Below are 27846 nucleotides of genomic sequence, written 5' to 3'. Positions count from 1 at the left end.
TCCTCGTGGGACGCCCCCCACCCCCACCCCCCGTGGCTGCCTCAGAAGTTGTATTAGAATTCCCGTAAAGTGGCTCTAAGGGACTTGGCTGTCATTTGTTACATGGCCACTGAGGGCCTATGGAGAACTCGGGTATTGGCTGGTGGCTAGCAATCTATAAACAAGGTATGAAATTATTCCCTTTCTTCTGGAGTGGATGGAAATTTCTAAATCAAACTCTAATGTAGTGGGGTGCGGGGAAGCACATCAGGAAGCTCTTGAACAAAAGCAACTATCATTTTTTGGTATCTGTTCGTTTACTCATTAAATGTTTCCTGAATACTGATTACCTGCCAGCCCCTAGGGCTCCAGCGAGGAACAAGACATGCATAGTCCCTGCCTTCATGCAGCTCCAGTCTAGAGGTGGAATTTAAACCAGGGCCCACCTTAGACCCTCCCAAAGGAATATAGTCCGGCAGGACTTCAGAATCAGGTTGGCCTGGGTTAAAAGCCCAACTCTCCTACTTAAGGCTATGTGACAAGGACCGTAGCTTCCCTGTGCTGCGGTCTCTACCTTCCTATGCTGCCAGGTGCTGGGTGGACGAGAAGAACAGCTCCAACGTGGGGCTTGAACTCACAACCCTGAGATCGAGACCTGAGTCAAGATCAAGAGTCGGACGCTTAACCTACTGAGCCACCCAGGCGCCCCTATTTTGTCTTCTTAAATGTACAGTAAGATCTAGAACGGTCCTGACCACTGTAACTGACTGCCATGATGGAAATGGTCTAGGCCCCGCACTGTCCAGTACAGTAGCCCCTGGCCACATGGAGCTTCACAGCCAAAGTGAGGAATGAAAGTTCTTAGTTAAACAGCTACAGCGGCTAGTGGCTGGTCAAACAGGACAGTGCAGACAGGTCCCGACGACAGCCAGATGCAGGGTGAGGCAGATGGTGCGGCAGGTAAACAGGAGCAACTGGAGAAGGGGAAGGGACAGGGGCTGCAGGAACGTGGCTGGACTGCAAGGAGGCCGCTCGGAAGGACCAGGAATGGCAGCCGCGGGTGGCACAAGCCTAGGGCTGTGAGTTGCTTTCAAGGAGGGGGAGGAAAGAACATGGCTTGGGAGGTAGGCTAAGTGAAAGCCAGACACAAAAGGCACATATTCTAGGACTGCATTTATAGGACACGTCCAGAATAAGCAGATCTATAGAGCAGAGAGATTCGCGGTTGCCAGGGGCTGGGAATGAGGGGGAGGTGAGAAGGGGAGTGGCTGCTAATGAGTACGGGGTTTCTTTTCAGGGTGATGAAAATGTTCTAAAATTAGGTTGTGGTGATGGTTGCACAATGCTAAAATCCAAGGACTTGTCCCCTTGAAGTGGGTGAATGGTAGCGGTTAGAAACACCAAAACCTCAGGGGGCCTCAGGACAGTGGGACCCCCTCGGCGGCGGAGGGGGGTGTTGGTGCGGATGCAGGCAGGCCGAAAGCCCTGGCTTTGTTCCATTTCCCCTCCCAAGACTCTGACTTTCATTTAAAAAAGCAAGAGCCGTCCCTAGAGCTGAAGCCTTTACCAGGAAAAGAGAAAGTCAATGTATGCAGAAGAAATTAAACACCAGATGGTGGGGGTTGGAAAGGACTCCTGAGAGAGAAGGAAGATGCTTGAGAAAGGCAGAAGGTGCAAGAAAAAGCCATCTACGATCCCTCCTGGAAGGGCAACGCTGTCAGACAGTAGTGTGACATTCCCAGCGGTGAAGTCACAAAGCTGATCTCGTTTCCTTCCCCATGCCTTTCTTCCTCAGGGACTGAGAGGCTCAGGGGACAGAGCGTGTGGAAGACCTGGGAGCGTCAGGGCAGCCGCGTGCTGGCCGGGAGAGCCGACGCAGGGGCTGGCTCTGTGGTGGGCCGGGAACCAGGGCTGTGGCGACAGCTAGGTGCTGAGGAATCTATTCAAAAATAAAAGATGACTGCACGTGGGTTTCAAAATGGAATACAGTTTCAGACAAAGCTGTATGATCATAAAGGTGCACAGGCCTACATTTTTAAAAGGTTAAAAAAACAGTACTTTGGGCATATTCTTTGTGGTAAATTTTAAAGAGAAACAACAGCCTAAGTACGATGTCACATTGAAAGATGTAAGTTGTACTTCACATTCTATTTTTATACCAAGTTCTATCTCAGAAGAACAAGAGTCCCAAGGCAAAGACTTAAAGGCAAGATCTGCCATCTTTTTCTGGAGTGACAGAAGAATCTGTGCTGGATGGGAGAGAACTTCAGGTTCAACCACCTTGTCCTTACAGAGGAAACAAGTCGGGAAGGGACTCCTCAAAGCCCCTGACTCTCCATCTTGGCCCCATTTCCCAGCATGTAAAACGACCTCTTTGAGAAGGCGCCTTATGGGCATTTCATATATATATATTGGTTATGCAGTTTAATGTGCATGTAAACACGTATAATTAATGTACAATTTAAAAACAAAATACCAAACTTGTGATTTCATAAATATTAATGGTCAGAATGAGGTGAAGTTGAAATAGATGCATTTCAAGTTGATTTAAAACATCAGGTGGTGGTGACTGTACAAGACTGTAAATGTGAATACCATCGAATGATCTACTTATGAGGGGTTTAAGAAGAACATCTTGTGTTCTATGTATTTTGCCACAAAGGAAAAAAAAAAAAAAAGGTAAAGAATAGTTTAGGTGGTACCAGATCCAGGAAAGACCTGAGTGGCTGGAATGACGCAGGGAGCACCCCATTCCTCACAGGAAGTGACACCTCATGGATCGTGCTGACCACCTACCCGGGTGCAGTGAGTTATCAGTAAATCCCTTCTACACCAAGACAGCTGCTCCAAGGAGGACCAGGCTGCAATGCTTCACCACCTGAGGGAGCCGCACGAGTTGTAGGCCCCCCAGGTTCCCTTCACTAGAGCCTAGAGGACGCTGTGCAATAGTGTGATGAAAAGGCACAGGTTAACTGAAGCACATCTATTTGCTTTTCTGGCGTATTCTCCTCAGTCATGGTTAAGAGAAAGGGCCTGGGAGGTGGGCAGACCTGGTTTGATTCTCAGTGCACACCACTTTCTAATAGGCAACACAATCCCCCCCCTTTTTTTTACTATTTGAGAGAGAGAGAGAGACAGCGAGCAAGCACACCAGCGGGAGGGGCAGAGGAAGGAGAATCTCTGGCAGACTCCACACTCAGCGCAGAGCCCGACCTCACGACCCTGAGATCACAACCTGAGCTGAAACCAAGAGTCAGACACTTAACCGACTGCACCACCCAGGCGCCCCAACCCAATTTCCCTTAACCTCAGTTTGCTCATCTACAAAATGGGGATGGGAACGGTAGCTCCCTCCCGGGAATGTTATAAAGATTAAAACATGTAACAGGTATCAAGCGTTTCCCACAGCACTTGGATTGTGGTAAACAATGAACATTAGCTAGGATAATTACTACAGAGTAATACCAAGTTTCCACTTAAAAAATATTTTTTAAGATCTTGAGAGAGAGTGCTAGCCAGAGAGAGCATGAGTGAGGGTAGGGAGAGCGAGAAAGAGATTCCTGCTGAGCAGGGAGCCCAATGCGCGGCTCGATCCCAGGATCCTGGGATCATGACCTAACCAAAGGCAGACACGTAACCAACTGAGCCACCCAGGCGCCCTCTTTTAAACTTATTTTTAATGGGGGTGCCTGGGTGGCTCAGTCGTTGAGCGTCTGCCTTCAGCTCAGGTCATGGTTCCCAGGGTCCTGGGATCGAGCCCCGCATCGGGCTCCCTGCTCCGCAGGAAGCCTGCTTCTCCCTCTCCCACTCCCCCTGCTTGTGTTCCCTCTCTCGCTGTGTCTCTGTCAAATAAATAAATAAACCTTTAAAAAAAAAACAAACTTATTTTTAATGAAAGCAAATGAGAAAGCACTATTCCCAAATGCATTTGCGTTCAGAACTCTTACTTCATAGAACATTTCCTGGGCTAGTACTCAGTGCAACGGCCAGTGAGAAATGCTCCTCCAGACACACCCCACAGAGAGGGACTCTGAGGAGGTTGAGGCCTGGCCCACCCCACCCCACAGCCCATGTGCTGGTCGCAAGCCTCTAAGACTCCCAGCCCAGTGTTGAGCCTGCAGCTCTCGGATGCCTGAGGCGGCTCAGATGTTGGGCTTCACGTGGAGACTGATGTAGAATTACTGAGTAGTAAACGCAATCTTTGAAATGCCCTCTGTGACCTTGTTCTGAGCTCAGGATGAGGGGGAAAGTGGGTGGAGCATGAAAGGCCCCAAGAGGGGATGTGCACTCACAAGTTGGCAATTCTGCAGCGTGGCAGCCACGACGCTAGAAATGGAAGCAGCACAAAAATGAAGGTTGCCAAAAAAGTCTGAAGGTGCTCCTGTGTCGGCAGGGACGTTGTTAGAAGAATGGAGGATGATGGAGAAGGTAGTTTTCTGGGAGAAATTATGTTCTTGCAGGAGCCTTAAGGTGAGTTCAGTTTCATGAAACTGGCACACCAAACTGAAACCTTACCAGGACGCCCACCCCTTCCTCGGGGATGCCACCAACCCGCACCAGCCCCAAGGACCCTACTGACCACCCCGACCGTCAATAACAACTCTGGAGACAACATCAGTTCTTCTCAAACAGTTTAATAGCAAATAAACAAAGGAAGGTACCACACTTGGCAGATACAAAATGACTTTTTGTCCGTGTGTCTGTGCAATTAAAACAGATTTAGGTTCCTCATTGGGACAAAAGGAAAAACACACAAAAAAGGAAGGAGATTCCTTTTAAACACATACTCCCTTGCTCCAAACTTGTAACAATTTTTTCTTTTTTAATCCACTACACAAACTCTGTGATCAAGTCAGAAAAGCAACAAAGGCTCTTCTTGCCTTTTTTTTTTTTAAACCATTAAAGTAAAATCCATAATTTTCTACATAGTACAACACAAGTTCACACAAAAAAGACATTTTCTTTTGCAAATCAAAACAGGAAAGAAAGGAAAAGCTCAAACAAGGTAAAGGAAAAGCATTTCTACGGCTGAATCACGACTTTGAGTTGATTGAATCCCGTTGTTGCTGCAGAACAGACTGTGCGTTTGGTCATAGTGGCAATTTTTTTTCTCTTCACATTGTGAAATCACTTTACATTGTTTTCTAGTAGAAAAGGCAAAAAACTGTACAAAACCCCTAGTGTTAAATACAACGTTTGTACCAATAAAAAACTCACACAGGTTTGTCTCCAAAATGTAAAGTTTCTTTTTTTTTTTTCTTTTTAAATTATTCACAAAAAGCAGCTGGAAATCAGAAAGGCAGCTGCCGCTCCAGGGTCTCAAATCCATTAAAACCACCACAGAACAATTAAAACAATCAGAGAGAGAAAAGGAAAAGGAAACAACGTCCAACGTTTGGCATTTGGTTTTATCCACAGGTTTTCCCAGAGCTCCTCTTGGAATTGAAAGCAAAATAGATTGGCAAACACGGATTCTGAATACACAGGAAGGGGAGCCTCAGGGCCTTCTGCCAACAGAGGCGGCTCTGTGCAGTCAGACTGTGGGGTGCACGGCAGTCTCGCTCAGGCTGGGGTTCCTGGCCTCTTTCCACCCAATCACCCCTTCCAGGAAATTAAGCAACCTACCATGCACTGGGCCTCCATCTGGCTGCCCTCTCTTCCTAGTAAGAGTGGCCTCCAGCATAATACTAGGCAACCTGCGGGTCCCAGGGCAGAAATTCTGCCAGGATCCCTTCCTTCATCAACCCCTGCGTGGATGATGCTAACAGTGCTTCTACCTTCCCCACCCCCCTCCCCCCCAGTACCCTCGGCTACCCCCTCTTCACCCTTCCCTGGATAATCCTACTTCCCAGCTCTCCCACCCACAGCAGCTTAGGTCTGGGTGGAACCCATCACAAACTCCTCCCTCTGCAACCTCTTACCTCCACAGATCCATCCTGTGACCTCTTGTCTCCTCTGGCCTCTCCCTCCACCATTCACATTCTTACTCAAAAGTCCCTAAGACCCTGAGGCTGGATGGTGCCACAAGAGAGGAGAGCAAGTTCCCTTCAGGGAACCAAGGAACTGGCTTGCCTGGCACCCAGGGACAGTAGCTATTTGGCTCTTCACTCAATTAAAAAAGAAAGAAAGAGATCCCTGCCCTCCCCCCGACCCCACTAGCTAAGCAAGAGCAGAGCTGTGGTGAAGAGCCAGTGTGGGGTAGTTGGTGGCCAGGGCTGTAAACAGTGTGAAGACTGTAATATTGTGCTTGTCACCTAGGGAGAAGCGCGGGCAGGTATATTGCCGCTTAGTGCACGGATGGCCTCCTCCGAGCGGTTAAGAGCACCCTCCTTCTTCGGGGCTGAGGGGCGCTCACTACCCCTAATGCGCTAAAAACCTCTTGCCCGCCCCCACCCCCACCCCCGCAGCCACTTTCTGGGTTCTACCTCTGCTCCTTGTGCCTCTCCAGGCCCCCTTCCCACCCATCTCTGAGCAGAGCAGCCAGCCTCCTGGGGGCCCCCTCCCCCCGGCCCCACTGAGGCCTGGAGGCCACATGAGGTGACAGTCTAAGTGCACAGGCAAACGCTCTAAGGGCAATAGAGGAGAAAGTTGCCACTTCAAAATAAAACAATACAATCTTGAAAAAAATAATCAACCCCGCAACAATTTAAAACAGCTTCTTTGAAACCCTTTTAAATCGGTCAGTTTTTGCACAAACTATAGAAAACAGAGAGGTGAAGGTGATATATACGAAGGTGTGAAGAAACAGCAGGAAACATGCAAAACTTGTTTTTTCTGGGCATAATCTTAGTAGGAAAGGAAAAAATTCAAAACAAAAACACAAAACAATACAAAAACAAAAAATCAAAGCATCACATTTTGCTGTGGAGACTGTAGGAACAAGCATGGAGGTGGGCACAGCAGGGCTGAGGGGAAGGGGCCAGAGGGATTTGAAGGCTCCCTGCAGGGTCACTCCAGGGAAGAACCACAAAAGAAAAAGAAAAAGAAAAAGGGCTGGCTGGGGCCCAAAACTGCAGCCTGCGGTCAAAAAGGAAAGGGGGTTCAGGTGTTTTCTGCAGTTGAGAACTCAGAAAAACAAAAGAACACATGCAGTCTCCTCAAGCCCCACAAACTATCAGCAAAATGTGCTCAGGAGCCTCAAAGGTTTTAGTGACATCTTTTATTTCATTGTTTACTTCAAAGTTGTCTTTAAAACTAAGCACACAGAGAAACAAAGCCTAGAAACGGACTGGCTGTGTGTTCACAGAAATACAAACACCACGCGGTATGTGCTAGTAGGGCTGCTCTGAAGACAGTTACAAAGAATTGGAATCACAAAATCAAGTGGTTATCTTATGAAGTTCTAGAAAAATAGATTTTTTTTTTTATATTCAAATGCAAGTTTAAATATTTCCCCTTCAGCAGTCGTTCTAGCAAAACCAATTTGGCAGCACAAAAGAAAAAAAAAAAGGAAAAGAAAAAAGAAATAACAAAGAAAGAAACAAACATAATAAAAATACACGTCAGCATCAAAGGTCAACACAAGGTCAAAGGTGAGAGTTCAAGCATCAGAGAAGCTGAAGAGACAGGGATTTGGACGATGTACTTGACGCCACATCGACATGCTTTAGGCACAACGATGAACAAACGGCAGGAATCTAGAAAAAAAAACAAACCAGAAAGAGGGAGACCCACTGAGTTACACAGAGCAATACATCCAAACAGAGAGAGAGGAGAGGAGAGGAACACTCACTGTGTACAGCCCTGAAATGAGGAGGCGGGCGGGGCGGGGGCTGGGTAATGACAGGGAACTTTTGCACATGCTAACAATGGACACAGGGAAAAGTCAAAAAGGACATGGAGGACACCAAGAAAACATCCAAGTGCCAGAGACAGAAGGGAACCTAAGGCTTGGATTTCCCCTGAGGCGCCCAAACAAGTCCGTGGTGGGAGAAGAAGATGGGTCTCTGGTGGAACAGAGCTCCAGCCTCTCTCCTCCTCAAACCCAGGAGAAAGTAGAAGACAATGGCTGGGGTGGGGGGAACTCTCTAGGGGAGAGGGCCAGGATTTCCCCTCAGTTCAATGGGGATGGCCTTGTGTTTCCAGAAATCCAAGCTCTTAGCTTCCACGCAGGCCCTGGCCACTCATGTGGGACCCAGGAGACAATGTCTGGCTGCACTCAAGGCAAATCAATTTCATGATGAAACCCAGTAAGAAACAAAACTATAGGCAGAAAACACATTTGTTAGGTGAAACCCCCACACAACAGAAAAGGATTGCTTAAGACTTGACTGCTAGTCTCCACTCTCCGAGCTGAACCCTTCCACACCATGAGACTTGTAGGGGAGCAGCTTCTTCACAAACCATCTTTGGCCTGGGGAGAGAACTGTGCTCAAGGGCAGCGCTACTGTGCGCACTCACCGGGCAGGGGGAGGACAACAGAGAGAAGTGCCTGGTCTCACCAGCTGGCCGCCACGGCAGCCCAGGGCCCTGCTGTGGTACACAACCCCTTTTAGAAAAGAGAACCCCACAAGCAGGTATGGAACCTCTGGGTCTGCTAGCAAAGGCAGGCTGATTGCACCTTTGCCTTTCATGTTATTCGAAAAGGCGTTTCATAAGGTCCCAGAGCCCAGGACAAATAATAGTGAAATGGGGGAGGAGGGGGAGGGGAGAGAGTGTAGGAAGGGAGTGGAGTTCTGGGCTTTGGAAAACCCCGCGATGGCCAAGGAGGAAGACGGAACAGAAGGTCAGCTATGGCAGCACCGGCAGCACCCTGGGGAGCACAGCTCTCTCCTCTGCCAATTCACAGCATTAACTCCTTCCCCTCTGGCAGATTATTAGCTGGGCTGCAAACGGGCCACAGAGAGTCAGTAGTTTCAATCATACACAGCACCCTGTGTGTACAACAATCACATTCTGGATTCTACAAAATCCTGGCCTTTTCCAGAGATATAATTTAGGTAATAAATATTCTCCACCCCGGAGCTGTATAAAACTTCTATAAAAATAGAAACGACATTCTTGGTTCCAGCCGGTTGGGATTCAGAACAGCGCCTCCCCAACCTAGCATTTTTTTCTTTTTTTCTTTTTTCTTTTTTATTTTTATTTTTTGCATTTATTTAAAAAATCCCATCATGACCCTGGAAGCCTTTGGAACAGTTTTATCCTTGAAACACAGGACACATTTCTCCCAGTGCGCGGAATTCAAGTTTACGTGGTTCAGCTTAAGAAGTATGTTTCACGTCTCTTAGAGGACAACAGACCCAAGATATCACTATGAGAAGGGAACAGCTGTCCCTGCTTCAATGGGATAATCCAACACCACCAAACTACCTGTACAACAGCAAGATGGTCAATCCCTGTCTGTGACCCAAACGGACAGCATGACAAGGAAAGAGCCCCCCCAGTCTGACTTAATACCAAACCAACCCCTTGAATCTCATCTCTGCTGCTAGGGGTCAGGACTGATGTTTGTGAGGTTGAAGATCCCAGGGACCCAGTCCCTGGCCTTGGCTAAGAGTCAGATCCCAACAGGGCTACCTCTGCCCAGATGCACATTCCCAACAGCACGTCCTTTCTGGCTCTCCACCCCCACAGCATTTCTTGGAGCTGAGGCAGGGCCCAGAGGCTGTGTGGGTCACAGGCAAGGGCTGGAGTAATAAGACCTGTGGGAGGCAGCAGGGAGCTAACTGTAAGCACGAGGACAAAAATGAACATGGTAATACTGAGGTAAATGAACACTAAATCCATATGGAGGCTGTAAACGTCCTGTTGTCTCCTCTGTCCCCAAGAGCAGAAGGGGCTGGAGTGGTTAGAAGAGGGGCCTGCCTTGGGGGGAATACTACATATGGGACCCCTCAACCAAGGAGGCAAGCGCAGATTTCTCATCTTTTTAAGTAGTTAGTGCTGGCCACCGACAAATGCAGCACTCTGGCTTAAAGAGACCTTCTGATTCAGGTACACCAAGAAGCAGGCTCCTCCTCCCCTAACTCGATGGCTTTCGATCACTCTGCTCGGGAGAGGTGCCCCCTTCAGCTGGATACTATAAGCCCCTCTTGGATTTACCCTCAAGAAAAAACTGTGCCTCGGGATGGAAGTGACACTCTCTGCTGTGGTCAACTACACGGAAGGAAACCAGACAGTGTCTTCCCTAGAGGCCTTGTTTAAAGGGACCTGTTAGAAATGGGCCATGTGGTCTTGAAATAAACTAAAAACGACCTGACTGGCTGCTTCTTCCTAACAGCCAGCCACCAGCCAGGCAGAGCCAATCCAACACCAATGGATGGCTGGAAAAGCTGGTAATGGGGGACGTCTCCTTGCTTTTTGCATATGTCAGGCTAATTTAACAGGTGCTTTATTCCCAGAGAACGGTCATCCCCTTCTTGGGAAAGAGGAGCAGAAATCTTGCAAAATAGGTGGCAAGAACTCAGCAGGCAGCGAGGGAGGTGCTCCAGCCTCCAGCTCCCGGGGCCGGTGGGTGTGGGTCAACTCTCCTCACCTCCAAAGGCAGCCCTGCCTCCGCCCCCCAAGGCTCTTGGGCGCCAGTTATTTCACCCACTCTTGCACTAAGGTAGATTCTGGGGTCAGTTTTTGGTTTCACTCAGTCCTCTCTCTTGGGGTAGTTTGAGGAAAGCTCTGATCTTCTTTTTTTAATGTTTCTCCATTCCCCCTCCTCCCCCAGGGCGGTTTGATGTTGGTCCTTCTCAACACACACTGGTTACAAACACAGCAAACTTTAAATAAAGAAAAAAACTTAGGATATGGCACCTAAACTCCAAAGTAAAACACTGGAAACCAAAGCACAAACTCGTCCTCTGTACGAAGCGAAACTCCCACAGAAGGCAGTAGCCGAGTCTTCAGGGCAAAGCTGTGCCTGCAGAGTGGCGGGGGTCAGGGTCCAGGGCTGTCAACACACAGCCTTAGGGCTTCGAATCATTAAGGGTGCTCCTCCCCCACTTACCAGAAGACCCTCTCACTCCAGTCTCAGAGGGGAGCACGCTCAGTAGGGCTTGCTGTCATTCTTCGAACGTTTGAGCTGCACTTTAAGCCGCTTCATGCCAATCTGAAAGCCGTTCATGGACTGGATGGCAGCTTGAGCCGAAACAGGATTGTCGTAACTTACAAAACCTGTGTGTCCAAGCAGAACCCAGGGGGAGGGGCATGATGAGGCAAGGAGATTCTGGGTCCTCCTTACACAGGAGATACCTTATGAGTGAGCACAGTCTGATATCCCAAATATCTCAGCAGGGACAAGCAATCCGGGAATTACATCACATGAGATAGATTAGGTTCCCAACTGTACCACTTGACATCTACGTGGCACTTTTAAGTTTTTTGACCAAGCTATTTCCATACATTATTATTTTTTAACATGTGGAACAACAGTGTGGGTAGAAACCCACCATCCCTGCTACAGAAATGAAAAAATTGAGGCTCAACAAGAGGTCATGATGTCTGCCCAAGGTTGAGTTAAACAGTAACCCAAACTCAAACCCAGTTCTTCCTGCTATCATCAGCCCCTTCTCATTCTCAGTGGTAACAGTACTTAACCCTCCCAACACCAGAAGAGAAGCCAACATACCAAAACACTTGCTCAGGTTTGTCTGCTTGTCTATGAAAACCTTGGCAGACACGACATTCCCAAAGGGCATAAACATCTGCAGCAGGTCCTGATCTCCAAACTCCTGGGGCAGGTGGTAGATGAACAGGTTGGCTCCCTCTGGACCTTCAAAATACCCATTGATTGAAAAGGCATCAGTGTCAAGCTTACCCCCGCTCCACCCGCCCCAACCCTGGTACCACTGTTTCTCATTTCTACCTGCGTTAACACTGTCTGTATCCTGGGGCACCTGGGTGGCTTAGTCAGTTAAGCAGCCAACTCTCGATTTTGGCTCAGGTCATGATCTCAGGGTCCTGGGATCGAGCCCCGCATTGCGCTCTGCGGGGAGTCTGCTTAAGGATTCCCTCCCTTTGCCCTTCCTCCTGCTCTTCCTCTCTCTCCCCCTCGCTCTCAAATAAATCAATCTTAAAAAAACAAAAAACAAAACCTGTCTGTATCCCAACAAACAGATTCGTTTGGAGAACTAAAGATTCTCCAAATACAAAACAGGAAACTGAAGAGCAATCACTGAAACAGACTCCTTCCCATTGAGGGGTATCAGAATTCGACCTTGTGGGAGGAGTGAGTGCTAGGACAATAAAGTAGGCAGACTTGTGTGTGGCGCAATAAAACCGGAGACTAAAGGCTTATAGAGAAACACAGAAAAAGAGGTAGAAAGAGATTACAAACAAAACAGGTTTCAAAACTGTGCTAGAAACTACTGGGACAGCAAGAGACTGGCAGTTGCAAGGCAGGAGGTGGGGACAAGGAATGACTACAAAGGGACATGAGGGAATTTCTGGGGGTGATGGAAACATTCTCCATCTGTGAATGTGGTTACATGACTGTATGCGTTCATTAAAGCTCACAGAGCTATATATTCCCAAAAGGGTGAATTTTACCGTATGTAAAGTGCACCTCAATAAAAAGAAATTATGTTTTAAAAAGTGCCTATGGGGGCGCCTGGGTGGCTCAGTCGTTGAGCATCTGCCTTCGGCTCAGGTCATGATCCCAGAGCCCCACATCGGGCTCCCTGCTCGGCGGGAAGCCTGCTTCTCCCTCTCCCACTCCCCCTGCTTGTGTTCCCTCTCTCACTGTGTCTCTCTCTGTGTCAAATAAATAAATAAAATCTTAAAAAAATAAAATAAAATAAAAAGTGCCTTTGATTAACACTGAGCTCAAAAATAGAATATGCTTTCCTTTTCCAACCACTTATGCCCAATGACTTTCTAACCAAAGAAGCCTTATTACAATTGCAGTCCAGCCATTCTCCAACCACCCGGCCTCCCTGCTGTTGCCAAACACATTAAAGAACAGTGCTGCCTCAGGGCCTTTGCAGTTGGTGCTCCTCTGCCCCCATTACTCTTCTTGCTCTAGATTTAGGCATGGCTTGCTTCCTTACTTCCTCTGGACTCTGCTTAGATGTGAAATTAGAGACCTCTGACCATTCTACACAAAATGCTATGCCTCTGGCATTCTCCATCCCTCCATCCCTCTTTCCCATTCATCAGTCTTCAGAGCATCATGTGGAACACCTCATGCCTTTCCTGCTTTACTGTCTGTCTCCACAGTTCTTTCAGTTCCCCTACTACCACATCCTAGCGCACAGAAGCATCTTGATTCAGAGCAGGTGAGGACGCACAATACCAGGAGTCCTTGCTGCCGTGGCAAGAGAGGATACGTGTCTTTCCCCCACATTAGTGCTTAAACCTTGCCAGCTTCTGGCCACAGAAATCCAGTAAACTACAAGCACTGAGGTGTCAGCAGGACTCTGTATTCATGCAAACCACTGTCAGGCCTCTTTCTGACTAGAAAGTCTCTCCTTATTTATGTCAAAGTACACACTTCCCAATTCACCAACACATGGGCCATACTCTTTCTGTCCCATCATCTTCAGTGTGTCCTCAATTAGGAAAAATGGAGATCAAAAAAATGAGGAAAACGCCAAATAACAGAGCTTAAAAGGGACACCCAGACAGAAAATATCCTCTGACAAGTCTGTAATCCACAGACTTTTTTTTTTTTTTTTAAGATTTTATTTATTTGCGAGAGAGAGAATGAGAGACAGAGAGCATGAGAGGGAGGAGGGTCAGAGGGAGAAGCAGACTCCCCGCTGAGCAGGGAGCCCGATGTGGGACTCGATCCCGGGACTCCAGGATCATGACCTGAGCCGAAGGCAGTCGCTTAACCAACTAGGCCACCCAGGCGCCCAAGATGACTTCTTAACAACAACAACAACAACAACAACAACAAAAGACAGCGAAATGCTGTCAAACAGTAAGATCAGTATGCTTCTTCATCTAAAACCTGCAGCCTGGGAGCGCCTGGGTGGCTCAGTCGTTAAGCGTCTGCCTTCAGCTCAGGTCATGATCCCGGGTCTTGGGATTGGCGGGGTGCCTGCTTCTCCCTCTCCCACTCCCCCTGCTTGTGTTCCCTCTCTCGCTGTCTCTGTCAAATAAATAAAATCTTTTTAAAAAATAAAATAAAACCTGCAGCCTGATTACAGGAGGGCAAACAGAGGTTCTGATCTGAGCCACATCCAGAGAACATTCCAGAAGCAGAGTACAGTTTACAGAGCTTCTACCTTTGACAGTGCCAAAAAAAAGCACGGGTCTGACCGCCTGACTGGTCCTCTTGGCCTCTGCCCTGCCTTCACCTCTGCTGCAGGTAGAGCAATCCCCCCGCCCTCCCAGGCCTTAACTGTAGCCTCCCTTCTCTACTCACCTTCCTTCTGACTTCCAGCAGCACCAATACTCTGCTGCGTCAGCAGGTTCTGGTTGTACAGAGTGGGCAGTGCTGCAGCGGCATACTGCTGGATTCCCGAGTAGGCCTGTGTGAGGGCCTCCATGGTGCTCCCGGTGCCGTTGGAAAGGCCACTGCTCCCTAGGCCACCATTTAAAGCAGCCATCCCTTGGTGGTGGGGAAGAGCAGGATTAACATATTGGAAAGACTCGAGTGGCACCAAAAACAAACTCCAAAGTTCTCCGTTTTTGCTCTCTCTCAGCTTCTCCCTGAGAAGGACCACCCATCTGACTGGTCAGATCTCAGGACACTCACCAGGCCTTATCGCTCATGGGAACATTAAAAACGCCACACCCACGTGTGGCTCTCCCCATTACCTTTTTCCAACCCATGCAGGAAGCGATACCACTTACACATGACCTGCTCCATTTTCTCTTTGACTTTTCGGTCACTTTCTCATACAGAGTTGGAATGTGGTAAAATAAGCATCTCAGGTTTGGGTGCTAAAAGGGGTGTGTGTGGTCTAGGACAAGATGTGGGTAAACCCTATCGTCGAAATAGCAGCTAATATTTATTTAAACACATTCTACATGCCTGACACTGTACTAAGCCATGTGCTCGGCACTTTACCTACGTTCCCATTTACTTAACAACCCTCAAAGTGTTCTCTTCCCACTTTGCAGATGAGAAAATGACCTTAGGTGGTATTACGTTACAGCTAGTTAAGGGGCAGAGGTGGGATTTAACTCAGGTCTGACTTGAAATCCCATGATTATTTCTAACTTTACCGGGCCACCCTGTTCATTCTAATGGTGACCTACCACGGTTGTTTAAAATGTGCTACCTGCACAACGAATGGCCTGATGACATCCAGGGGCTGTCCCTCACCTGCCAAAGAGCTGACATTGAGGCCTGCCGTTGCTCCAGCTAATGTCTGCAGGGCTCCCAGGGAGGCGATGGGATTGACAGAGCTGCTGCTGCTGGAGCTCGGTGAGGACCCTGTGATCAGAAACCCGGGTGTTAAAGTCAAGCCAACACCTGCTTCGCGTGTCAACAGGAACCAAAGCACAAGACTGATACTACTCAAGTATTCTCTCAGTGAAGAGGTTTTCAGATTCCGATAACTGTCGCTGCAGGACATAAAGTCAAATGACAGTTACAACAAACTAAAAATTATGAGATTTCTCTTAAGTCAGAAGATGACATTTGAAGATTAATTGTTCATAGTCTGACCCCTTTGGAAATAGATGTTAACTACTCTCCAGAATGACAGACCCCTCTCTGGGGATTCTGCCCAAGGCACACAAGGGCATGTTGGTTCCAATGACACACTTACCTGAACTGGTGAGTACGCTGAGGGGACTGCTGGATGTAGTGAGAGCATTGGTACCACTTGGTGTGTTCTGAGCTGCACTAGCTGCAGCGGCTAGAGCAGCCAAATTCTGTAACTGCATTGCATTTAACCCTGCAACATCCAAAGCAAGAGATCAGCCAGCACGTAAGGGTTCCTCGTATCCGTTCCATCAATGACAGCACACACTGGTGAAGGCTGGTCCCAAAGAGGAACTATTCTAGATAAGCTTTACAAGCAACACTACAAGCCTCTAAAAAGATTCAGATATCACTCAACTCATTAAGAAACTTGACATCATTGCCTCAAGAGAAGATATCCAATCCAATAGCATGCCACCCCAAGTGAATATTCATAAAAGGGACTGGCAATTATGAAACCAAGACAGGGTAAGGTCTGTGGTCCACCACAAAGCCAGGTGTCCAAGAGAACAACAAATGATAAAACTTGTGGCACAGAATGGAACTGCATCCGAGCCCCTCACTCATACTTTATAGGGGATTTGCTCTTTCCAATGGAGGTGGACAGGCAGAAAACGCAGCAGGATCCAGGTGACCAAAGGGGATAATGACAGAGGAGGATGCACGTGAGAAAAGCAATAGGAGAAAGATTAAAGAAAAACCATCACTTGAATAGCAGATGACTCATTAGTAGGACCGAGGGAAAAAAACCTCCAAGCAACAGTTAAAAGGAGCAAGAAATCTGAACTGCACTGACAGTATGCTGCAAACCATTTATTAGATGATGGAAAAGCAGATGGGAGGTGGTGGTTGGGGGCAGAGTTAGTGAGAATAAAAACTGAACTACAACACAGATTTACAATCTAGCAAATTTCCAAAAACATAGCAAACTCCAAGTCCTTGAGAAAAAGTGAACCCCATCAAAATTTCTCAAATAGCAAAATGCAGTTCACTTAAGACTACCACTTTCTCAAATGCACCTGCTGAGCCTTAATCCACTGCAGAAGGGGTAGCGGCAGGGGGCACTGGAAATGCTTCGCTCCCCACCTCCACTAACTTGTCTGACAGCCCCACCTTCAAGTTTGTCTGTGGAGCCCCATCTTTTGTCATAATTTAGGTATTTGTCAATTAAGTTTTCCATGCACGTTAACAGCAACAAAAGGTAATTCACCTAATAACATGCATAAGACAGAGGTAAACTAACTGCCTAGGTTCTAGCAGTTTCTGGTAAGCCATTTGCACGGATGTTGTCTTAGGCTTCAAAGAGTCACTGGAAAAATCACTTTATTGGGGAAATAAAGAGTTCCTGCAATTTTCTCCTTATCAAAATGGCTTCAGATAGTCTACTTGTGCTAACAGCTCTTCTCCATCTTCCTCCTCAACAGAGACTTAAAGGGGTGGAGAGCATCAGACAACCCCAGAGCAATCTTGTATAGCAACTAAAAGAGCCACCTTCCAGAGACAAGGCAGTTGAGTCCTGGGATGTTCATCTCACGTTGGGTTTATGAAACGGGTGGGAAAACATCTGTTTTCTGTACAAACGGTCCAAAACTCTCAGACTGCTGTTGGCTGGGCCTCGTGGCCTGGTTGCTGCCGCTCCTCCACAGCAGTGAAACACTTACCTCCCATCGGGTGGAGGCCGCTCAGGGTGCTGAGGTTCCCAGAGGAGGCAGTCTGCTGAAGGAGCTGCAAATAAAGCTAGACATTACACCAAAAAACAGAACAAGAGTGAGAGTGAGGGCTGGTTCTGCATCTGGGATAACTCTACAGCACAGCAAAGCGAGAGTGCAGAGGCCCCCAGAGAGGAGAGAGCTGAAGACAAGAACCCAAGCCAACACAACAGAAACATGAGGCTTATGACAGCACAGGACAATACGACACGGCTAAAATCCTGCCCCAGGAGACAGTTACGTTCACTGAGCACTAAGCCAGGCTCAAGTCCCTGGGCAACAGAGGGCAGCACAGCAGAGGACAGGAGGAGAGCAGAGAACTAAGCTCAACTCAAGCAGCTATGTAATCACTGCAGTGAGTGTCCACACATGGATGACCGCCACTTCTAGTTCCTCTCTCCCAAGTTCTCCTTAGTTCGGGCCACACATCTTATTTTGTAGATTGTTTCCACCTAAATATTCAATTTCTACATCACACAACTACTTTAAATATCAAATCTAACCATTTCAGGGTCTTTCTTTCTTGGAGTCCTTCTTTGCTGGTCACAACAGACCCATGACTAATCAGTCTTTCCACACTCTTCACACATCCATCCAGCCCCATTTATCTCCTCCCCCACAAATTGGTCTCCACTGTTGCAGATGACCAAATGACTGACCGACTGATAGATCAGTTCAGTGTATATTCCCTTTCAATGGTTGTTCCCTAACAAATAAAATAAGAGGGCCTGTCCATGAGCTTATGGATCTTTGTGACCTTATTCACTATCTTAGCATATAGTAACCTGTGTCTAACAAACCTGCTGAAAACCTTTGCTCCATTCAAAGCCAATCACTTTTCCTTATGGACAACTGATATTCCTGTTTCTGGATCCTTTATTCAACCTGTTGCTCATTCCCATAAACACCTGGCCTGGTTTCCCTGTCATCATGAACCTCTTTAGTCCATACAGGTTTCAGGAGGTCCACAAACCTCAGATACAGAATGAAAAAATGTGCATGCACATAATTTTTATCAGCCTCTCAGTGGGGTCCACACCCCACAAAGATTAAGAACCACTGCTCTAGTCCAAAAGAGATCAGGTTCAAGTCCACCTATTCCAGAAAGAACCTCACAATTAATGATAATATACCATTTATACACCCACATCTTTATTTTTGTCTGAAATACCTCGGGCAATGTGCTCAATTCCAACTGGTGGACTGTGCATACTGTACTTGGCACCTTCATTTCCTCCCTAAATGAGAATAGCTCTGAGGGCAGGGATCATGTCTAACTAAAACAAAGAGACTTCAGCTCTCAACAAATACCATCATGCACTGCTGGATATGGCAATGGCAATAAAAAGGGGAGTCTTCCCTAAAAAGAGCTTCAAAACTCTCTAAGAAAAGCAAATGCATACCATGGAGATCATTTTCAACATATTATCATTTTGGCAAAAGACCAAAATAAAATCTTCCTGAATTTTCTGAACTTATAAGCAATGTTCTAGCACTAAGAAACATTTTAATCTGTTGAGATATATCAACCATCTACATTTTTTTAAATGATATGTGATGATCTTTATTTTTTTTAAGATTTTATTTATCTGAGAGAGAGAAAAAGAGAGAGAGAGCATGAGAGGGAAGAGGGTCAGAGAGAGAAGCAGACTCCCCGCTGAGCAGGGAGCCCTATGTGGGACTCGATCCTGGGACTCCAGGATCATGACCTGAGCCGAAGGCAGACACTTAACCAACTGAGCCACCCAGGTGCCCCCCATCTACATTTTTTGACTTCAGAGAAATACTAGCTGGAAAACTAGGATTTCTCCTAACGTTTTAGAAATATGAAGGCCATATTTGGTGTCAAATTAGCCAAAACTCAGTACTGAAGGACAGAAATCATTGCCTTTCTTCTGTTTCTATATAAAACAATGTTTTAAAGGATGAGGAGTGAAAGACTATAATTATTCTTATGTGTATATTTCTGGGACTATCCATACAAATCTAATGGTTTCAGCACTGATTTTCCTTCGGTGATAGCTTCACAGATGAGACAGTTTTAAGTGTCTTGTACTGTCTGCTATTCTTTCAAGGGTTAAAGCAGTGGTGATCCCCTATAATATATATTGTAGATCTAGTAAATCTAAATAACAAACTGGAGCCTTTGGACTACATGACTCAAACTCAACAAAAGAGAGATCAAATTAAAGGATCTATTTACAATGTAGTAAACTCAAATATACACCTGCAATACTCATTTAATAATGTCCATATCAATATCTTGACCTCTCAGTCAGCAGGAAGAAACATTTATCATACTCTTCAGGGAAGACTCAATTAGGATTTTAAAGATGCCTTCTGCATCTGGGAGAAAGAAATGGAGAAAGGTATTTGGTAGTTAAGATTCCCTCAAGATCTTCTTTTAAGAAAACTAAAGGGACAGGGACATATGAGATCTTTCTAAATCTTTGTATCAGGAAATCAGGATTTCACTTTAATAAAGTAGCGCAAGTCTCAAGATATAACCCAAGATGTGTGATGAGAGAGAAAAGAGAAAGAAAGATGGTGAGACAGATACACTAACGGAACTTAAAGAATATTGCACTGCCTGAAGTTTTACGAAAAAATTGGACACGTTAAAGTCGTCAATGCCATTGTGTCTACTGGCTAGGGACAGCACAAGAAGAAACAGCTGGGAGCTTGCACAGTCTGCAGAAAGCAAACCACAAAGACTCACTGCTAAATACTGGGGTCCAAGAGTATTTAGACCAGCAAGGTTTCCCCACACAGATGCTGCGCTGATTTGCTGCATCTGCTGCTGGAGCTGCTGGGCCATTCTCTTCTGTTCTTTGTCCTTCTGCGTATCAGCAAATTTTACCACCATGGGAGATGAGCAACCCTATGAAAACACCAAAGCCAAAGGGTCAAATTCCTCCTTCTGGGTGAAAGAAAAAATCCTTTGTAGTGACACACAGGATGCATTCTAATTTCATTCACTGCCAAATGACTCTCTTCCTGATAGACACAAGTGGCAAAAGACAAATTTAAAAGGGCTACTTCTAATATGTTAACTTCAAGAGAGCATCATTTTTTAACTTTAAGATGTTTAGCCTGCTTAACCTTCAGGGCAATCGGACGCTGTACATGCTGCGGAGCTCTGATGGCCAGCTGTCCTAGTACTCTCAGGCTAAGGAACCTTCCCTTTCATTCATCTGCTCCCTACCTCCATGGTCTGTGCTTGGTGCATTGCCTTGATAGCCGTCTGTGCCATGGCTCTTGTTGTAAAAGTCACAAATGCACAACCTGGTAAGAGAAGTGTCAATAACTCATTCATTCATTTGCTTATTAATTATCTGATAGACATTTACTGAGCACCTACTATGTGCCAAGTACTGTGCTAGCAATACAGTTATGGTTCCTGCCTTCAGGGGGTTTAAGATCTAGTGGAGGAGACAGATACATCATAACAGTGCTAGGTGCTTTCATGAAAAACCAGGGAAGCACAAGAGGAAAGAAAGTACATGATAAGGGGATAAAGGAGGAATCACAATCCTCTAGTTCCTCTTGAGAAGAAAGTGTTCCATTTTGGCATTAAGGACCTCTCCAAGCACAAAAAGAGAGGATTTTAACACATGAAACTGAAGTGTAGAATGTAGACTCCTTAGGGGGTTGGGACAATTTTAAAGGAATGAAGGAGGAGCCATGATGGGACCTAGATTTACAACACCAAGCCCAACCTCTCCATCATGACAAGGCCATGTTGGCTAGGGAACACTGGTTTCCACTGGTCCAACTAAAAGAGACTCCAAATTTAAATATCTTTAAAAGCTAAAAATGTACCCACCTCGGCTCAGGCCATCAGGTCCCCGTAATATCCGGCATTCTTCAATCTGTCCAAATGAAGAGAACATGACTCGGATGTCATTTTCAGTGCACTTCTTGGAAATCATACCAATAAACAGCTTCCTGTCTTCCACTGCTAAGAGAGTAAAACACAAAAGGCTTGAACATTATTACTATAAGAGATCATGTAGCACAGACTCTGGAGTCAGACTATGTTTGAATCCTGGCTCTATGCCTCTATACCATATTACCTGGATTCAAGATAAGCATTTTTTCATCATTTAGCACCTACCTCCTCTTATATCAATTGTACCTTAAAATTAAAATTGGAAGCATTTAGATGACATATTGTAGTTCTGTGATCTTGTGAAAGTTACTTAACCACTCCATGACTGTCACCTCTGATTAACAGGGATAAACGCGTTTATTTTAAAGGTAGCTATAGGTATTACATGCAAAGCACTTGCCTAGCACTTAGTGATGTTTGTTCTTACTAGCAGTACTACTATACCAAAGGATGAGTCTTCACACTTAACTGATACAACAAGAGAAACACAACACACCTTTCAGTGAGTGTAACTGTCACTTTCCTTTTCTGATTATTCTCTTGAGGACTATGTTCTCCTTCTTAACTTGTCCATCCTCCCACCCCCATTTCTGTCCATAAGAAATTATACTGATCAAAGACATCCTAGTTTACTCTAAAATGTTCTTATACTGTTTACCTATCAACTCTATCTCATTATTTACCATATTTAAAGGAAAAAAACTATCTATTTATTTATTTTTTAAAAGATTTTATTTAGGGGTGCCTGGGGTGGCTCAGTCGGTTAAGCATCTGCCTTCAGCTCAGGTCATGATCCCAAGGTCCTGGGATTAAGCTCCACATCGGGCTCTCTGCTCAGCAGACAGTTTGCTTCTCCCTCTCCCTCTGCCCCTCCCCCCACTCATTCTGTTTCACTCTTCCTCTCTCTCTCAAATAAATAAAATCTTAATATTTTTTAAGATTTTATTTATTTGAGAGAGGGAGAGGGAGAGTGAGAGAGAGAGCGCGAGCAAGCACAGAGGGACAGTGAGAGGGAGAAGCAGACTCCCCAGTGAGGAAGGAGCCCGATGTAGGGCTCAATCTCAGAACCCTGAGATCATGACCTGAGCTGAAGGCAGATGCTTAACCAGGTGAGCCACCCAAGTGCCCCGAAAAAAAAAAAAAAATCTAGATGATAGATTACTTAGTGCACTGGACTACTATCTTACTTCATACTCAAAATGGCTTAGACTTGAAACCATAAAACCTAAAAGACCTGAAACCATAGAACTCCTAAAAACCTAAGTAGTAAAGCTCCTTAATATGGGTCTTAGAGATGATTTTTTGGATCTGACTCCAAAAACAAAGACAACAAAAGCAAAAATAAACAAGTGGGGCTACATCAAACTAAAAAGCTTCTACAAAGAAAACCACCAACAAAATGCAAAGGCAACCTACTGAATGGGAGAATATGTGTAAATCATTTATCTGATAAGAGGTTAATATCTAAAATAAAGACCCATATTTGACGAAACGTTCAAGTCAAACACAGAATAAAGCCAGCAGGAAGAGACAGCATGAGGAACCAGAGAGTCTCTTCACCTGGTTTACTGACCATTCTGATACAGGTGCAGATGAGTTAGGAGAGGTCATCAAAGATGATATTCGGCCAAATCCACTAGAGTACTACTTGCTTCCCGATATGAATGATGAAGAAGGGGAAGGAGATGATGATGATGATGATGAAGAAGAAGAAGAAGGAGGAGGACTGGAAAATATCAATGAAGAAGGAGATGAGGATGAAGGTGAAGAAGATGATGATGATGATGATGAGGGGGAGGAAGGCGAAGAGGATGAGGGGGAGGAAGGAGAGGAGGATGAAGGAGAAGATGACTAATGGAACACTGATGGATTCCAACCTTCCTTTTTTAATTTTCTTCAGTCCCTGGGAGCAAATTGCATTTTTTTTTCTTTTCTCCTCTTGTGCTCATTCGCCCTTTTTTTTTTTTTTTTTTTAAAGATTTTTTTTTATTTGACAGAGAGAGACACAGCGAGAGAGGGAACACAAGCAGGGGGAGTAGGAGAGGGAGAAGCAGGCTTCCCGCGGAGCAGGGAGCCCGATGCGGGGCTTGATCCCAGGACCCTGGGACCATGACCTGAGCAGAAGGCAGACGCTTAACGACTGAGCCACCCAGGCGCCCCTCGCCCTGTTTTTTGAAGTCTCTTTTCTCTCCCTTTATATCATGGTTTTCAACTTATTTTGGGGGGAAATACCTTGAGCAGAATACAGTGGGAAAAGAACCTCTACCCCTTTCTGTTCCAAATTCATTTTTATCCCTTCCTGTCTCAACAAAAACTTTATGGAATCAACACCACCGTGGTCTGTGGGAAAAAAGAAAAACCTTCTGCTCCCTTAGCTCTGCTGGAAGCTGGAGGGTGCTAAGCCCCTGTGTAGTAGTGCAAAGAATTCTAGCTTTTTTCCTCCTTTCTCTGTATATTGGGCTCAGAGATTACACTGTGTCTCTATGTGAATATGGACAGTTAGCATTTACCAACATGTACCTGTCTACTTTCTCTTGTTTAAAAAAAAGAAAAAAAACTTTAAAAAATGGGATTAGAGAAGGACAGCAAAGGATGGGTTTGAGATGTCTGGGTGGGTTAAGTGGGCATTTTGACAACATGGCTTCTCCTTTGGCATGTTTAATTGTGATGTTTAACAGACATCCTTGCAGTTTAAGATGATACTTTTAAAATAAAACTCTCTCCTAATGATGACTTGAGCCCTGCCACTCGATGGGAGAATCAGCAGAACCTGTAGGATCTTATTTGGAATTGACATTCTCTACTGTAATTTTGTTCCTGTTTATTTTTAAATTTTCTTTTTGTTTCACTGGAAAGGAGAGATGATGCTCAGTTTTAAACGTTAAAAGTGTACAAGTCGTTTTGTTACAATAAAACTAAATGTGTACACAAAGGATTTGATGCTTTTCACTCAGAACAGGTGTATTTAATATGATTTTCCAAGTTTGACTTGTATAACGTATTGTCAAACTTTGTCACCCTGACTCCGTATTTTTTGATACGCACTTTGCAGGGTGACCTCAGGGCTGTGTGGACTGAGAAAGGGATCTGAATCAATGTAGTAATGTCTCCAAAGCCAGGAGGCATCGTGGGTACAATTTGCTGTCAGTTTCTAAAATCTTCACATCAATCGGGATACCAGATTGCTCAAAACCCAGTTCTGATTATGCTGTGCCCTTGATTTGTGTCTCAAATTGGCATTTTTAAAAATGGGCCTTTATTTACCTGGATATAATAATAGTGCCCGCCACCACCATCAGACAGACCTGGTGCTCTAATGCCAAGTTACACACAAGGCAGTTACTGGCATGTCTTCGTTGGTACTATGAAATGTGGCCGAGAAGACAGACTCTCAGAGTAAGAAGTCTGTGTTGGTGGTAAGAAACTCAGGAGTACTTTTGTCTCAAAGACTAGCTATTTAGCATATAGCTCCCCAGCGAGGCCCGTCTGTGTGAATCCGGGTGAGATGCTGGGCCCTGCTCTGCTAAATGCCATTGTGCATAGGATACCATTTTGGGAAGCTGCCTAATGCATAAGCTTTTTAATGCTGTAAATTATAGTAGCTAAAATTAAATGCCACTTAACTTTTTCAGAGATGAATTAATGGACAGCCTGGTCAAAATTCAAAGCTTTTTGATGTATAAAACTTTATAAATGGAACTATTCCATCAATAGGCAAAGTGTAATGAAAACCTGTCTAGATGGATAGTATGTAATTTCTGCACAGGTCTTGTTTAGTAATACCATCACTGTATACTGGTCAGGAATCTTGCTCCAATAAAGGAACATAAAGATTAAAATAAATAAATAAATAAAATAAAATAAAGACTCATACAACTCAACAGCAAATGAAACAAAACACCTGGTTAAAAGACAGGCAGAGGATGTGAACAGATATTTTTCCAAAGACATACAGATGGCCACCAGGTATATGAAAAGATGCTCAACATCATTAATTATCAGGGAAATGCAAATCAAAATCACAATAAGGTATCACCTCACACCTGTCAGAATGGCTATAATCAAAAAGACAAGAAATAACAAGAGTTGGTGAGAATGTGAAGAGTGCCCTTGTGTACTGTTGGTGGGAATATAAATTGGTTGCAGCCACTGTAAAAATTACTACGGAGGGTCCTCAAAAAATTAGAGAGAGCTAACCATATGATCCAGCAATTCCACTTCTGGGTATTTATCTGAAGAAAATGAAAACACTAACTCCAAAAGCTGCACACTCAGGGCACCTGGCTGGCCGAGTCAGTGGAGTGTGTGACTCTCAATCTTGGGGTTGTGAGTTCAAGTCCCACATTGGGTGTAGAGATTACGTAAAAATAAAATCTTAAAAAAAGCTGCACACCCATGTTCACTGCAGCATTATTTTCAATAGCCAAGAGACAGAAACCACCTAACTGTCCATCGAGAGGTAACAGATAAAGAAAATGTGGGGTACACACATACACACACCTTGGATATTATTCAGCCATAAAGAAGAATGGAATCTTGCCATTGTGACAACACAGAAGGACCCTGCAGGCATTATGCTGAAAGAATTCAGACAGAGAAACATACTGTCTGATCTCACTTACATGTAAAACCTTAAAAAACAAACGAACAAACCCACCCCCCCACCCCCGAAATTCACAGATACACAGAACAGGACTGATGGTTGCCAGAGGTCGGGCATAAGGGAGTGGGCAAAAAGGGCGAAAAGGATCAAAAGGTACAAACTACCAGTTAATAGCACTATACTGCATATTTAAAAGGTGCTTAGAAAGTAGATCTTAAAAATTCTCACCGAAAGAAAATCATTTTTAGAACTTTGTATGGTGACAGATACTAACTAGACTTAACATGGGTGATCATTTCTAATATATACAAGTACTGAATCATTATGTTGCACACCTGAGATAAATTTAATATTTTGTCACTTAGATGTCACTTAAAAAAAAAAAACAGAAACAGGGGCGCCTGGGTGGCTCAGTCTTTAAGCGTCTGCCTTCGGCTCAGGTCATGATCCCAGGGTCCTGGGATCGAGCCCCACATCGGGCTCTCTGCTCGGCGGGAGGCCTGCTTCTCCCTCTCCCACTCCCCCTGCTTGTGTTCCCTCTCTCTGTGTCTCTCTCTGTCAAATAAATAAATAAAATCTTAAAAGCAATTGCTTAAAGCAAATACAACCCAGATGCCATCAGAACGAATAGTAAACTAGAAGAAACCTTGTAAGGGGAGGGCTTTACACACTTGCTTACCATTGTTCTTCTCACTGTCGGCAGGTTTCATCTGTATAGGATGATGCATCTAAAAAAGAAAACACATACGTATTATCACTGTACACATTGAAGGCATTCAGAAATATAAACGAGGACTCTAAAGGAAATACCAAAACTAGAGCCTTAAGAGTTTTCTCTGACCTCACATCTGTCTCATGATCATTTCTTCCCAAAATATCAAAATAGACAGAATCTGAATCAAGAAGTCAAAATTCTCTTGGCTAAGAGAGAACTAAACCACTTTCAGCCTATCTTCTTTGAAATGTTCCCTTTATGTCCTCCTTCATATCAATCCCTCGGGCAGTCACCTTTTCCCCAAAATGGTTTTCAGTGTGTGCCTGACATGCATAAGTATGTTCCGTATGTCAAAACCACCACAGTTCCACTTACTAGTAGGAGCTTTCTTACCCCTGGGAGGACCTTCATGTTGTGAAGAGCATTCTGCGCTTCTAATGCAGCTTTGCGGGTGTAAAATGTAACAAAACAGCACCCTGCAATAAATAAAATTTCACCAAATCAAACCAGTCCTTTGAAAGCAGATAATTCCTAGAGTACTCCCTCCTGCATGGACATACTGGAACTTCAAAGAGAAGGCTAAGCTTATTAAAATTAGCAACCCAGGGCACCTGGGTGGCTCAGTCGTTAAGCGTCTGCCTTTGGCTCATCATGATCCCGGGGTCCTGGGATCGAGTCCCGCAACAGGCTTCCTGCTCAGCGGGAGGCCTGCTTCTCCCTCTCCCACTCCCCCTGCTTGTGTTCCTGCTCTCGCTGTATCTCTGTCAAATAAATAAATAAAATCTTAAAAAAAATAAAATAAAATAAAATTAGCAACCCCCCGGAGAAGCAGAAAAAACCTTACGTTACTTTCTATGCATTTTCTTTATTGTTATAGTCTCTGAGTTCTACTGAAATTCTTTAGCTGCTCCTCTAACTTCTCTGGGAAAGATAACTTCCCTTACAAATGTCGCTGTACCATGCCATTCAACCCACCCTAGTTGGAACACCAGGTTATGTGGGGTAAGACATTCAGGAACAAACAAAAGAGACAGGGGCCCTGCACTCTTGCGGCTTGTAGTCTACCAGGAACTCATTCTTTCTCAGAATAAATCATTCCTTACATTGTAGCCAATATCTACCATATGCCTCAAACATAATTACCATTTATTAAATTATAAAATGACGAAAGAGCAAGAAACTCTTAATATCTTTTTTTGGACCCTTGGTTTTCATCAAATATAATTAAGCTTCTAACAGCACATGGCCCTGACTATGGAGATCTGCAGATTTTGTGCTTTGTATCTTTATTAGGGATAGGAGGGGAGAAGTGTGTCTTGTAAATATGGGCTCCTAGTCCCGTGAGATACAATACTG

At 45.1% G+C, this 27846-nt stretch overlaps 1 protein-coding gene across 13 annotated transcripts in view; it reads right to left on the bottom strand.

Annotated features, from left to right (window-relative positions):
* Positions 1–4597: 4597 nt before the first annotated feature.
* CELF1 (CUGBP Elav-like family member 1) overlaps positions 4598–27846 on the bottom strand; it is a 79003-nt gene continuing 55754 nt past the window's right edge. For 8 of the 13 annotated variants that reach the window (XM_036105145.2, XM_036105148.2, XM_078058013.1 and 5 more), the window contains 11 exons: positions 26884–26966; positions 26455–26503; positions 21107–21241; positions 20486–20565; positions 20000–20161; positions 17233–17308; positions 15636–15764; positions 15188–15298; positions 14282–14467; positions 11540–11683; positions 4598–11085 (listed from right to left, as the gene is read on the bottom strand). In XM_036105145.2, coding sequence (XP_035961038.1) covers positions 10958–11085; positions 11540–11683; positions 14282–14467; positions 15188–15298; positions 15636–15764; positions 17233–17308; positions 20000–20161; positions 20486–20565; positions 21107–21241; positions 26455–26503; positions 26884–26966 — 1283 coding nt within the window. In that variant the 3' untranslated portion in view covers positions 4598–10957. The remainder of the gene's footprint in view (positions 11086–11539; positions 11684–14281; positions 14468–15187; positions 15299–15635; positions 15765–17232; positions 17309–19999; positions 20162–20485; positions 20566–21106; positions 21242–26454; positions 26504–26883; positions 26967–27846) is intronic. The other 5 variants (XM_036105141.2, XM_036105142.2, XM_036105143.2 and 2 more) reach the window with 5 other exon arrangements.

This window comes from Halichoerus grypus, chromosome 11 (genome assembly GCF_964656455.1).
Source record: "Halichoerus grypus chromosome 11, mHalGry1.hap1.1, whole genome shotgun sequence".
In the NCBI taxonomy this organism is placed as follows: domain Eukaryota; kingdom Metazoa; phylum Chordata; class Mammalia; order Carnivora; family Phocidae; genus Halichoerus; species Halichoerus grypus.
This window is presented reverse-complemented; position numbering and strand designations above follow the sequence as displayed.